This window comes from Orycteropus afer, unplaced genomic scaffold, assembly GCF_000298275.1.
Source record: "Orycteropus afer afer isolate SDZICR_OR568_19922 unplaced genomic scaffold, OryAfe1.0 scaffold00117, whole genome shotgun sequence".
Classification (NCBI taxonomy): Eukaryota; Metazoa; Chordata; class Mammalia; order Tubulidentata; family Orycteropodidae; genus Orycteropus; species Orycteropus afer.
This window is the reverse complement of record NW_006921704.1, coordinates 2,194,706-2,210,011: the sequence shown is the minus strand read 5'-3', so window position 1 is coordinate 2,210,011 and position 15,306 is coordinate 2,194,706. Positions and strand designations below refer to the sequence as shown.

Sequence of the window (15,306 nt, the reverse complement as noted above, 5' to 3'; positions counted from 1 at the left end):
AAAATGTATAATTTTTCTGTTTACATTTTCACTGTTGTTTTTGTTGTTGTTAATTATTCTCCATTTTCCACTTGTTGTGCCATTCAGTCCTGCACCATCCTCACAATCTTTACTATGCTTGAGCCCCCTGTCACAGCCACCATGTAAATTCATCTCATTGAGGGTCTTCCCTTTTTTCACTGACCCTCTACTTTACCAAGGATATCCTTCTCTAGGGACTGGTCCTTCTAACAATGTGACCAAAGTAGGTGAGACAAAGATTGACCATTCTTCCTTCTAAGGAGCATTATGGCTATACTTCTTCCAAGACAGATTTGTTAGTTTTTCTGGCAGTCCATCATATTTTCAATATTCTTTGGAAACACCACTATTCAAAAGCATCTATTCTGCACTCTTTCTTATTCACTGTCCAGTTTTCACATGAATATGAGGCTACTGAAAATACCATGGCTTGAATCAGAAGCACTTAAGTCTTCAATGTGAGGTTTACTCTTTAACATTACTGTGGTTTTAATTTGCTCTTCTATTTCTAATTTACATGTAAAAGTTGAGGTTATTTATTCGAGACCTTTGTTGTTGTTGTTGTTGTTGTTGTTATGTGCCATCGAGTCATACCTGACTCATAGAGACCCCTCCTTGGGTTTCCGAGGCAGTATCACTACGGAAGTAGGATTGCCCAACCTTCCTTCCGAGGAGTGGCTGGTGGGTTTGAACCGCCAGTTGTCTGGTTAGCAGGCAAGTGTCTTAGCCACTATGCTACCAGAGCTCCCTTGAGAGCTCCCTCGAGACCTTTACTCTTTTCAAATAGAGGTATTTACTTTTGTGAATCTAGCCCTAAAACTGTTTGAATTGCTTTAGATGATACATCTTATCATTCACTTTGTATGGGTTGAGTGATTTTCTAGAAGTCCAAAAGGAAAACTATTTTAAGATTAAGAGCAAAGAGTTTTGGGGTACAGGCTGATAGATGAACCTATGGGGTGACATAAACTGGCAACATCTTTGGGTATCTCATGTTACAACTTTACAGCAAAGGAAGTATAGCAGAATATAAATGACCATGAGATCCACTAATCCTGTCACATGTGAAACTACTCAGAAACTCCTGGCCTGACAGAACAATAGAATTGTTTACTCAAGACACAGCAGAGGTGAAGCTTGGAGACAGTATCCTGCACCAGTGAAGTGCCATCCTCCAGATGTAGTATTATGCTCTAAACTAACCACCATGATATGGCGCTATGTCCCCATTTGGAAGAATTACTTGGGTGGGAGCTCTGGTAGCATAGTGCCTAAGGCACTTGACTGCTAACCAGAAGGCTGGCGGTTCAAACCCACCAGCCACTCCTTGGAAGAAAGATGGGGCAATCTACTTCCGTAGTGATACTGCTTCAGAAACCCAAGGAGGGGTCGCTATGAGTCAGGTCCAACTCAACGGCACATAACAACAACAACAACGTGGGGTAAAAAAGGGGCTCTGGTGGTGGAGTGGTCAAAGCATTCAGTTGCTAACCAAAAGGGTGTTGGTTTGAACCCAATGTGGTAGAAAGATGAGGCAGTTTGCTTCCATAAAGATTTATAGTCCTAGAAATCCTAGGCAATCCTACCCTGTCCTATAGGATCACTATGAGTTAGAATCAACTTGATGGCAACTGGATTTTTTTTTTTTTTCCCCCTGGAGGAGTGAAAGTAGAAGTGACCCTGTTTATCATTACACCCAGTGATCCTCCTGGGAAATTTGTGCTTTTGATCCCTACAATTCTGGGTTCTGTGGGTTTAGAGGTCCTGGTCCTAAGGGAAACAGCTGAACAAAGGACAAAGTCCCATGCACTTTAAGTCACAACTACCACCCAAGCATTCTGGGCTCCTTGAATCAAGGGACTCTGTAGGCAAGAAGTGGAACCACCATGTTGGCAGAGGTAATTGTCTCTGATCATAAGGAAGTGTTAGAGATGCTGTTATACAGTGGCAACAGGGAATGTTTAGTACCCACGTTATTCATCTGAGAGTTTCATGGTAATCCTTGCTTAATTTTCACAGTGAAGAAAAAAATGCAGCAGCTTCAAGGACATTGAGGCCAATGTCTCAGATCCCTCAGGAATGAGGTTCTGGGTCATGTTACTAGGTTAGGAGAATTGAGAATGGAGAGCAGAGGGAGATGAGGGGTATAATTGTAGTCTTGAGACTAGGCTCTGTGGTATGGGCTTTACTTTGTCCCACTAACATTCCACATGTTTCCCCAGAATTTATACAAAGAAGTAGATCATGCAGTACAAAGGTGTGTAATAGAAGATGCTGTGATGTACCACCCCCTCAACATTTTGATCTGAAAATCTATATTAAAATGGCTAAAATCATTCTCCAAGTAGAGGAAGAGTAGTTCACAAACACAACTTCCGTAACAAAGGTGCAGACATCAGAGAAAAACCAGGACTATTAAAGTATTATAGAAGCCAAGAGAGGGTTTCAAGAAAGGAGAGGTAAAATATATCCGTGCTGCAAAGAAGGCAAGAAATGAGAAGTGTTTAATAAAAGGACATCACTTAAACTTTAATGAGAAGTATCTGAGTAGATTGGTGGCACTAGGAGCCACTGCCTCAGAATAGGAGCAATGATCCCCCAAACATGGTGACATAGTGCTGGGAGAATTCTCCAGACACATCCTGGATGGCTTGAAAAAGAAATCCATTCTTTAATTTTCCACAGGCAGATGACAGACAATTTCACAGTCTTTCATTTTACGTAGGACTAAGGAGTCCTTGATAATAGTCTATTGGAAAGCTTACAAAGAACTGTAGAAAATGTGTTATTATAATCTAAATCAGATATGTCACTGGGGTTTACTGAGGACTCTACATTAATTTTCTGCAAAATGGTAATTTTTAAAAGATCCTATTTTGCATGTATGTACATGCATAATTGGAGTCCTCACAACTTTTAAGAATGACTGCCCACCCCCCAGTTCAGTGCCTCATCAGTATGATCTTAAACAAATCATTAGTATTTTGATCTATAATTTTACAATTGCTAGATTTTTAAACAATGAACTTAAAATTTTTTCATTATCTAGACCCTCTGTTATCTCTTTACCCTCATGTCCTACTATTTTTTCTGCCCTCCTTATTCTGTTCCAGCCTCACTGGCCTCTTTGCTATCCCTCAAACACACCAGGTCCACAAAACCATTCATTCATTCAGCAGATATCTCTAGAACACCTACTATGTGCCAGATACTCTCCTAAGCTCTGAAATATCAGAAAACAAAGATCCTGAGCTTATGGTGCTTTCACTTCATTCTAGTGGGAAAATAGTAGAATAAGTTATTAAACAATATTTACTGATAATGAGTACTATGGAGAAAAAAATAAAACAGGAAAAGGGGAATAGGGAGGCAGAGTTGTAAGCTGTGATTGAGGTTTGCTGTTATTATCTCAGGGGGCCATATGTCCCTATGAAGGTGACATTTGAGTGAAATTTAGATGAAGGTATAAGGGTTTACCATGCAGACATCTTTGAGAATTCAAGGCTGAGAGAATATCTAATGCAAAGGTCAGAAGGGTCTCATGTTTAAACCTATCAGCCTCTCCGTGGGAGGAACATGTGGCAGTCTGCTCCCATAAGGACTATAGCCTTGGAATCTTGATGGGGCAGTTTTACTCTGTCCTATAGGATCACTAAGAGTCAGAATTGATTTAGTGGCAAAGGGTTAATAAGAATCTAAGCTCTTTATTAATTGGAAAGTGGGAACAGCAGGGTGTACAGACTGTAGAGTCTTCTGCTTCTGCTTGAACTGGTCATTGTCTAAAATGTCTCAGATATTATCTTGAGGAAATGAATGGGATATAAGAAAAAACATGTTTGGTTGTTAGGAGAAAGAAAATATAAGGTGATAGTCAGATGGAGCACAGGACAAAGACAGTTTATTTTAAAGATGAAAGGGAAAAAGACACGAGTAGACTTAAATGCCAGTAGAACAGGCTAAGGCAATGATAGGGTAACAAATTGAGAGGGAATATATGGGAGCTCTGGTAGCATAGTGGCTAAAGCACTTGACTGCTAACCAGAAGGCTGGCGGTTCAAACCCACCAGCCACTCCTCGGAAGGAAGGTTGGGCAATCCTACTTCCATAGTGATACTGCCTTGAAAACCCAAGGAGGGGTCGCTATGAGTCGGGGCTGACTCGATGGCACATAACAACAACAACAACATAGGAGGAAGAAGAAGTTTGAGGAAAAGTAAAGATAAATCATTAGCTTTGAAATGTTGCACTTGAAGTGCAAAATTTATATTTAAGTTGTTGTTGTTGTTATTTGCCATCTAGTCGGACCCGACTCATAGGGACCCCTCCTTGGGTTTTCCAGGCAGTATCACTAAGGAAGTAGATTGCCCAACCTTCCTTCTGAGGAGTGGCTGGTGGGTTTGAATTGCCAGTCTTCTGGTTAGCAGTCAAGTGCCTTAGCCACTACACTACCAGAGCTCCTACATTTAAGCAGAAACATCCAAAAGAGAATTATATAAAGGGCAGGAGAGCTTAAGAAAGAGGCTAAAAGTATAAGGCTATAAAATTCATAAGTAGAAAATTAAAGCATTCTATGTATATATATTGAAAATTACTCTATTAATATTTTACTTACCTGATCTAGGTTTGAAAGGCTGTTTGGATCTTGACTGAGAGCTTGGTACTGGCCCCTGAGCCTGTCACCTGCTGCAATTTTCCTGAACTTCTTGAGATCCACTACATATAAGGCACTGTAAAAATGAATACTCCTGAAAGCCTGTACTGTTTATATATTTTCACTCCCCTGCACAGTTACTGTCTACAGTGATGATTTTAGTTTAACTATAGATATCCTTGAGTCCAATAAGAATTAGAAAAATTATTTTCTATAACTTGGCTCCCAATGTCTAATACTGTTTCCAAAGAATTTGAAATTTGTTATAATACTGTTAGGATTTATCTTGTCTTAGGGTTACCACTGATTTTTCTATGATCTCATGAACCTATGACCCTATAAAACAATTACAGCTTTGAAGATTGGGTCTCCATTTTGGTATCTGAGAATCCAAGTTTAACTCTTCTGGAGTACAGTTAGGAGCATATACTCGAGCCATACTACCTGGGTCTAACAATTGGCTCAGCTATGCACTAGCAGCCTAAGTCTGGGCAAGCTATATAAATGCTCTATGTCTCAGCTTTCTCATCTATAGAACAGGGATAACAATGGTGGATCAAAAGGATGTTATAAAGATTTTATGAGTTGATTTATGTAAAGGCTTAGAACAGTTACTTGTATGTAACAAGTGTTACATAATCAGTTGCTGTTATTTCTAAGCAAACTAAATCTTGTGATTCAGGAAATTACTCATTTACAAAAAGGTAAGAGTATAAATTTTCTTACCTGATGTGGTATTTCCTTCTTAAAAGATGTGATGCCCAATATCCCGTTTTCCAGAAACGATATCCATCCATTTCAGTGCGGCTATCACAAAACGGAGTATACCCATAAGGAGCTCCACCCAGATCTAAATCTCGAAGTTCTTTTAAGTCATGTCTCACAATCTAAATAATTAAGATAGTTTCTCTGATGAGTATTGTAAAATAATATAAGCTCTCTTTATCTGAATCCCAAGTTATCGTTATACTCTTACAGGGTATAATCATTATACTCTTACAGGGAAAACTGCATTTTCTTCAGTTTTATTATGTAATATAAGTTTACTAAAATTCTTGTTTTTTACCTCTTGACCTCATAGAAACCCAATATTTAGAAATATGGTCTATATGATAGTAGTCTCTTACACATGAGTAAGAATAGTTAGTTAAATCATTTTCAAGTAAGGTATTTTAAACAAACTATACTTTGGAAAGGTTTTAAATATTATTCAAGTACATAGCTCTTATTATTTCAAGGTAATTCAAAATCTTTTTAATGTTAAAAAACAAACAAACTCATTGCTGTCACATTGGTTTTGACTCATAATGACCCTATAGGACAGAATAAATCTGCTCCACAGGGTTTCCAAGGGTATAATCTTTACAGAAGCTGACTGCCACATCTTCCCTTGTGAAGTGGCCAGTGGTTTGAATCACAGACCTTTTGGTTGGTAGATAAGTGCTTTAACCACTATGCCTAAATGTCTATTATTTCTTACAGACAAGTATTAGTCAGAATAACAGAAAAATCTGATTATTCTAAATGGCTTAAAATAATGTTAGTAAGCCTAACTTTGAATTGCCAGACTGCCCAGCCTACTGGAAAAATATACTTGTTGGGGGAGAGTAGGACAAATAAATTTTATGTTACGTAGTAGGACTGGGAAACACTTACATCATCACCCACATTTGTCTATTATATTATAATGGTTCATATTTATCAATTTCAAAAACAGTCCAAAAAAACAAGAATTTAGAATATAAGTAAATTCTGGTATTTGACTTGAAGAGATACTTTTTTTCTAAAATATAAATACCAACATATGCATATTCACAGAACTTTTAAATTTACATATTATTATCCTTCTTAAAAATTCTGTGTGTTTTCCAAAATTACTTTTTCCATTAGTAATTACTAAGGCAATGTAAGGAGAGAAGGAGAATGATTGTAACAGTGTTTAGAAGTATATACATTTTTAAGACTGAGAATCTTCAAAATTTTTTGCCAAATTTAAGATCTTAGATAGTAGTGTGATGAGGATTTGGGTAGTAGTAGAATGGCAAAAACTGCTGCTGAAGGTGGAAGAAGGGGAGGCAAATGTGTGTAACTGATAACTATTCCAGTGAAAAAGATGTGGCTCATTTTTCAACAAATATCAACAACTATCCCATATTTACGGGAACCCACATAACTACTTTTATTATGACTGAAGTAAATTTGTTTTACTTTTAATTCTTAAACTCAAAAAATAACTAGTACTTCAGAGAGAAAATGGCCATGTCCTAAATTATCAATGTTTTTTCCTGCAATACCCATGATTTTCTGGGTAATTTGGACATTTTGTTTTTTAAAATACTTTGCTTATATATCAAAATTATATTTCATATGTTTATGTAGCACAGCAACAGAGATAATTAACATGAAGCAACATAAATTAAGTTCCTATATTCAGAGAGAAGTATAAAGTAAGTTTGAGTACTGTCAAATCAATAGCTAATCTTCTTACCTGGTCAGCATCAACAAAAATGATTTTGTTCACTGTTAGAGGAAAAAGAACATCAAGGAAAAGAATTTTGTAACCCCAAATAATCCTTTGCTTTTCAGTCTGTTGATGAAGCCAGCGGGGCCACCTATATTGGACTAGTTCATATTGGAATCCATATTCCTTAGCCATGTGAGGAATTACCTCCTGAAAGCATGACACATACCAAAAATCAAACAATATGTTCAAGAAAGACATAGTTTTGTTTGAAAGAGAGAGAGAGAGAAAAGTATTTTAACAATCAGAATTTACCATTAATTATTACAAACTAATGGGTGAAACGTCTAAATACTACTGCTTATAAAACTTGCATCTACTTGGCACAAGAGGTACAGACAACAAAGATAAACCCTTTTACATATACAATACTGTCAGTGATAACAAACACTAATCTATGGGTAAATAGATGAGTAGATAGGTTGAATCATCAGGTATATCTAGGCAAAAGGGAATATATCCATAACCACAAATCAACTAAAAAAATGAAACTCAATGCTGTCAAGTTGGATCCGACTCATAGCGACGTCTCCTTGGGTTTCTGAGGCCATATCATGACAGAAGTAGATTGTTCCATCTTCCTTCCAAGGAGTGGCTGTTAGGTTTAAACTGCCAGCCTTCTGGTTAGCAGTCAAATGCCTTAGGCAGTATGTTGGCAGATGACAATTCTACATATATATTTGTATGTGCTGGAAGAATGTCCATACAATTAGAAAGAACTAACAGGGGCCAGTTATGATAACTTCTGGCACTGTCAACTAACCTCCCTGATGGAGTGAGCTGTTGGACCTGTGGGCTCAGGACCATGGTCACAGGGGACATGAAGCTCAATGGGCACAATATACTACACAAAACCATTGTTCTACATTCTACTTTGGTGAATAGTGACTGGGATTTTAAAAGCACACAAGTGGCCATCTTGATGCAACAATGGGTCTCTCCTCCTCCAGAGCAAAGAAGAATGAAGAGTACCAAAGACACATGGAAACAATTAGTCCAAGGGACTAGTGGACAATGCGAACCTCAGCCTATATGACCATGAGACCAGAAGAACTAGATGGTGCCCAGGTACCACTGTCAACTACTCGGAGAAGGATCAGTGCAGGAGATCTTGGATACAGTGGGAGAATAATGTAGAACTACACTCAAAATCATAAAAAAGATCAGATTTACTGGTCTGATGGAGCCTGGTGAGACCCCTGAGACTATGGCCCCTAGTTGCCCATGACTTGCAGCCAAACAAAAGATAGGCATATAGGGTAAACATTTACATCAGGATACACTCCTTACAATGATCATGGGAGAACAGAAAGGGCAGTATTTGCACAGGGCCATAGCTCAGGGGGTAGGAATGCACAGAAAAGAAGGACAGAAGGAAGGGCTAACTACAGGGAGAAGTGGGAAGAGAGCTGTTACATTGCAGTGAATTGCAGTCAATGTCATGAAATAAAATGTATATGAACTACTGTATGGAAAATCAATTTGCTATGTAATCTTTCACCTAAATCGCAATTAAAAAAAAACAAAAAAAACAAACCTGCCCCTACTACTGAGAAATATGAAGATGGTGGCATATAAAAACACAAGTATACATAAAACCATATAATTCAATGATAACAGGTATACTGTATTAGCTAGCAAGCTCATTGACTAAGATATATGTTCTCTAACTTTTACTATTAATGTTTGACTTCAGAAAACTTGTCTTTAGAAAGAAGAGCCTCTGCATCTTGGAATACCTATAGCCCAAAGAGTTGGTACATGTATCAATATGTTGACTGGTTAAAGACACAATAAAGAGGGCATACAAAAGACACAAAATGAGCTATAAATGGATAAAAGTAGACTTGTTACGTGAGTCTCACTTTGAGGTTTGTGAGTAATTAATTCAATGATAAAAAGACAAGGTAGTTATTGTGTCTAAATATTTGATTCAGTGACTTCTTATAGGATTAGAAATATCATGTTCCCTGTTTAAATCAGACACGATTAATTAAATACACTGTTGGCTAAGTTTGGTTTAAGAGCCTAAACATTGAGAGGAGGATGTAAACAAGAAGGGAACTATGGGTAAGCAAATACAGAATTTGTTCTCTCCTCATTAATTCTTGTGAGTAGCTAATCACTTGTTAAATGCTTACTTTGTCCCCCTGCATTTATAAGGACAACAAAGATTTAAACTAAGTTCATTAATGTAATCCTCATTTTGTCTGTGACTAAAAGGTTGAATTTATGGATGTTCTGTCGGGAGTCACTGCTTTGATTTCAAAATTTGAAAAACACAAAAGAACACTGAGAGTAACTAGAAAGAAAATCATTTTTCTTTTCTGTATTCAACAAATATATGTTCAAAATATTAGCTGATTAGGAACTGTATGTTAGGCATTGTTCTAAATCTGAAAAGCAAACCCAATCCTGTTGAGTTGATTCTGACTGATAGTGACCCTGTAGGACAAAGCAGAGCTGCCCTGTAAGATTTCCAAGGCTGTAATCTTTATGAAAGCAGCCTGCCACATCTTTCTCCCACAGAGTGGCTGGTGGGTTTGAACTGCTGACTTTTCAGTTATCACGCAAATGCTCAACCACTGTGCCACCAGTGCTTCTTGGCAATGTTCTAGATCCTATCAAAATAGTAATGAATAAAACAAAGGAAAGTCATGTCCCTCAAAAGGCTTATACTTTGGAGGTGGTATATAGAAAATGAATGAAATGAACAAGTTATTTATAGAAGGCAGTGCTATGGAGAAGAATGAAGAGAGAAAGGGGAATAGAGTGACAGATAAGGAGGAATTGTATTTTAACACAGCGTGGTCAGGCAGCAAAAAACCAAACCAAACCAACAAAAAACCCCCACAGCCATTGAGTTCATTTTGACTCATAGTGTCCCTACAGGGCAGAGAACTGCCAATAGGGTTTCCAAGGCTATAAATCTTTATGGAAACATACTGCCTTATCTTTCTCCTCCAAAGCAGCTGGTGGTTTCTAACTGCCAATCTTATGATTAGCAGCCAAACGCTTTAACTACTGTGCTGTCCGACTTCCCGTGGTCAAACATTGAGTCCACATAAAGGTATAATTTCAGCAAAGCTTTGAAAGAAGAGAGTGGAGAAGAATATGGAATGCAAGCAATTTCTGTTTCTATAGCTGGGTTTTAAAAGTTTGTAAAAATTGAAATTGTATGCTTATGATTTGTGCACTTTTTTGCGTATGTTATATTTCACTTAAAAGATGCTTTAAAAGACAAAAAATTTGAGTAGAAAGAAAAATTACAAAAACAAGGAACATATTATTTCAAAGATGGCATTACTTTTGACATGTAGTGGACTAAGACTTTCATCTAGACACAGCACTATGTTTTCAGTGAGTGATATAAATTTCCCATTAAGAATTTCTTTAAATAGATTGTATTATTTCAATTTATAAAGAGTTAAGTCCTCTTGTACAGTGCTTGGCTTGTAGGATAAAATAAAAAATACAGAAACAAACTAGCATGACATCTTGTTTATATTTATGGGATCTTTTTCAGTTTCTTGTCTATTTCCAAATGAGCATGTTGTTGTTGTTAGGTGCCATCGAGTCAGCTATGACTCACCGCGACCCTATGTACAACAGAACAAAATACTGCCCAGTCCTACACCAGCCTCATGATCGCTGTTATACCTGAGCCCATCGTTGTAGCCACTGTGTCAATCCATCTCGTTGAGGGTCTTCCCCCTTTTCACTGACCCTCCACTTTACCTAGCATAACATCCTTCCAGAGAATGGTTCCTTCTGACAACACAACCAAAGTAGGTAAGATGAAGTCTGGTCATTCTGGCTTTCAAGGAGCATTCCAGCTGCACTTTCAGGACAGATTTCTTAGTTCTTCTGGCAGTCCATGATATTTTCAGTATTCTTCACCAACACTACAATTCAAAGGCATTAGATGTCCTTATTCATTGTCCAGATTTCACATGAATATGAGGCAACAAAACACCATGGCTTGTATTAGGCTCACCTTAGTCTTCAAAGAGGTATCTCTGTTCTTCAGCACTTTAAAGAGGTCTTTTGCAGCAGATTTGCCCAGTGCAATACAATGTCTGATTTCTTGACTGTTGCTTCCATTGGTGTTAACAGTGGAACCAAATAATATGAAATCTTTGACAACTTCAATTGTAATACTGTGTACTGGTCCAGTTGTGAGGATTTTCATTTTTTTTTACGTTGAGGTGTTACCTATACTGAACACTGGAGTCTTTAATCTTCATCAGTAAGTGATTCAAGTCATCTTCATTTGCAGCAAGCAAGGCTGTGCCATCTACATATCGCACGTTGTTCATGAGTCTTCCTCCAATCCTGATGGCGTGTTCTTCTTCATATAGTCCATCTTCTGGGATTATTTGCTCAGCATACAGATTGAGTAAGTATGGTGAAAGGATACAAAATCGATGCACTCTCTTCCTGATTGCAAACCATGCAGTATCCCCTTGTTCTGTTCAAACGACAACCTCTTGGTCTATGTACAGGTTCCTCATGAATACAATTAAGTGTTCCGGAACTCCCATTCTTCTCAATGTTATCCATAATTTTTATGATCCACACAGTCTAATACCTTCATATAGTCAATAAAACACACATAAACATCTTTCTGGTATTCTTTGCATTCCAGTCACCAGTATAATCAACACATCTTGATTGCTTGTTTGACTAATTTCAGATTGCAGAAGTTGGTAAAACTCTTCAATTTCCTCGTCTTTGGCTTTGGTGATTGGTGCATAAATTTGAATAATAGTAGTATTAACTGGTCTTTGTAGGTGTATGGGTATTATCCTATCACTGACAGAACTGTACTTCAGGATAGATCCTGAAACATTCTTTGTGATGATGAATGCCATGCCATTGCTCTTCAATTTGTCATTCCCAGCATAGTAGATCATATGGTTGTCTGATTAAAAAAGGCCCAAAACAGTCCATTTCAGCTCACTAAGACCTTGGATATTGATCTTTATACACTCCATTTCATTTTTTACAACTTCCAATTTTTTTAGATTCACACTTTGTACATTCCATGTTCCAACTATTAATGGATGCTTGCAGCTGTTTCTTCTCATTTTGAGTGATGCCACATCAGCAAATGGAGGTTCCAAAAGCTTTACTCCATCCACATTACTAAGGTTGGCTCTACTCTGAGGAAGCAGCTCTTCCCTAGTTGTATTCTGAGTGCCTTCTGATGTGAGGGGCTCATCTTCCAGCATTACATCAGACACTGTTTCAGGGCTATTCATAAAGTTTTCCAGTAATATATTAGTCAGTGTTTCACTGCTATTCATAAGGTTTTCAATGGCTAATGCTTTGAGAAGTGGATGGTCTCTTCCTTCTACTGAGTCTGTCTTAGTCTGGAAGCTCCACTGAAACTTGTCCACCACCATGGGTGACCCTGCTGGTATTTGAAATATTAGTGGCATAGCCTCCAGCCTCACAACAATATGTAAGCCACTACAGTATGACAAACTGACAGATGAGTGATGGACTTAAACATTATTCTATAATAATAAAAAGATTATTGTACTTACTTTAAATGTTGGTGAGAGGTAATTTTTTAGAAACCAGAATTTCACTGGTGTTTTGGTGTTACGTAAAACAGAAAGCATCATAATTCTGTATAAAAAAAAACACTAAAGCCATTACAAAACGATATTAATAGTAGTTCACTCTACTTTTTTTAAGGTTTTTAAATACTTAAGGGTATTAAAAGTTTTTGACTATGAATTATGGACTGAAAGACTGAAATATCTTCAAATATTATGACTGATCAAGTATATGATATATAAGGATGAAAAACTATATATATGTGTATATATGTATGTATGTATGTATGTGTATATACACACACACACACACACACACATATTTAGCAATTTAGATAATTTTTTTTTTATTTGACAGAGAAGCCAGTCTGAAACAGCCTTGTTTCACTTAATTAAGTTCTAATCTTGGCTCTAGTACTGTGTGATTAATATTAGTCAAGCAAAACTTGAAGAATTGAATGATTTTTCTGTATTGATAAATTCACTGGATAATTCATTTGTTTTTCTATCCTAAGCTATTCACAGAAGATGCAAATGCATCTTGAAGTTCCATTTTAGAACATCAACACTATAATGGACACACTGTCCAGGGATTTTCTTTTATTCTTCTAAAAAATGTTAAAAAAATGACCCTATTTTTTGTAAATGTTTACTTCTTCTTACCTCTGTTTTATTAACCAAGCAATTTTTTTTTCCATCAGAAAAGCAAAATTTACTATATACCTTTTCTCCCATATCATCTTATTATAAATATAGGTTTCCCCTGCTACCTGAAACTAAAGTGTTCCTATGAAACCTTTTGTAAGAGGACATGGCATAAAGCAAACAAGGAATTATCATTAATAATAATGAAAAATTTTTGTTCTCAGACCTAAAAAATAACCTACCAAATTATATCAAATAACATATAAAACTTAATACTAATATATAATGTTCCCAGACACAGTTCAAAGCTATGGCAGCTAGATGCTGAAGTGTGGTGGTTCCCAGGAAAGGAGCTCAGCAGTACAACTGTGCTGTTCGGGAGCCTGCTGCCTCATTAACAGCTTGCTGTGAAATAGATGCTAAACCCTAGTTTTGCTTTTCCCATTTTTTGTAAAAGCAACAATCTCAAGTCGAATCCGACTCATAGCGAGCTCTCCTTGGGTTTCCAAGGCAGTATTTCTACAGAAGTAGATTGCCCACTCTTCCTTCTGAGAAGTGGCCGGTGGGCTTGAACCACTAACCTTTTGTTAGCAGTCAAATGTCTTAGGCATTATGCCACCAGAGCTCCCTTGGATTTCCTTAGGTTAGTGAAAATCAGTACAAATACAGGTGTTTCATAAGAGTGAAGTGGTGGTGTAAAACACTTTGGAAAAGTAGGGATACCTGTAAATCCACTTTTTAGCTTTAAAGAAAATCAATATTCCAAATAAAACTCATGAAATCTAATTGATTTTAAAAACATATTTACTTTATAATTTTAATTTATAAAAATAGTGCAAGATCAGAGCAGTACATATTTTATTACTACTTGGGTTAAATGGAGGTATGAAAGGAAAATGTATATATATTTACTTGTATATGCATAATATATCTTTGATGGGATATTATAATACTAACATTGGTTTCTAGTTGGAAAGGGAACAGGATATCAAGGTTAAGGATTTTTTTTTTTTTTTACTTTGTATTTCTTTATGAGCTATGAACTATGTAAACGTATTACTTTTTCAAACATTAATAAAAAATATACCTACCTTAAAAACCGTTCATATAAATGCCCAGAAGCAACTGAAAAAATGTTTAGAACATCTGCGTCACCTTTGTCATCTTCTTTATGCAATCTTATTGTGAAACTGGAATAAAAGAGTAGAAATTGACAGTTTCTTTATATCATCAAAATTTAATAACTAAACGAAACCTAAATTTGATAAGCAATAAAAATAGGAATGGCTTTAAAATGAATAGTTATTATACTTAAAAATATTTTATCCCTGCAATTATAAACTATTAGTATTAAACACATGTGGCAATTAATATCACACAATATTATTTATGTTTAGTTGTTAACATGGAATGCAAATACATACCTGTTTATCTTTGTGAGTTTCAATTAGCTTTATTTTAATTTTTATTATATTTTTGTTGTCATTGAGTGAAAGTTTACAGAGCAAACTAATTTTCCATGCAACAATTCATACACATTTTGTTTCATCACACTGATTATGATCTCCTTAACACAAGAGCTTTGTAGTAGTTAAGGTTGTGTGTCAACTTGGCTGGGCCTGTTTGAGAGGCTGGGCAGTTGGTGGTAGTTATTCCCCATGAGGAGAATGGGAATCATCTCCATGGTGGGATACACCACAAGCAGCTGAGTAGCTGCTTTAGGGATGTGGTCTGCTTCTCATATATAAGGAGGAGCTTTGGCAATAATTCTCTAGCTTGCTGTTGTTGTTGTTGTTATGTGCCATCGAGTTGGACCCGACTCATAGCGACCCTTCCTTGGGTTTCCGAGGCAGTATCACTACGGAAGTAGATTGCCCCATCTTCCTTCCAAGGAGTGGCTG

The 15,306-nt window shown here is 36.7% G+C and overlaps 1 protein-coding gene across 1 annotated transcript in view; it reads right to left on the bottom strand.

The window, feature by feature from the left end:
• UGGT2 (UDP-glucose glycoprotein glucosyltransferase 2) overlaps positions 1–15,306 on the bottom strand; it is a 601,530-nt gene that overhangs the window by 54,006 nt on the left and 532,218 nt on the right. The window contains exons 32-36 of the mRNA XM_007944010.2: positions 14,497–14,595; positions 12,746–12,830; positions 7,161–7,343; positions 5,399–5,559; positions 4,634–4,748 (exon numbers count right to left, since the gene is read on the bottom strand). Of these exons, the coding sequence (XP_007942201.1) occupies positions 4,634–4,748; positions 5,399–5,559; positions 7,161–7,343; positions 12,746–12,830; positions 14,497–14,595 (643 nt within the window). The remainder of the gene's footprint in view (positions 1–4,633; positions 4,749–5,398; positions 5,560–7,160; positions 7,344–12,745; positions 12,831–14,496; positions 14,596–15,306) is intronic.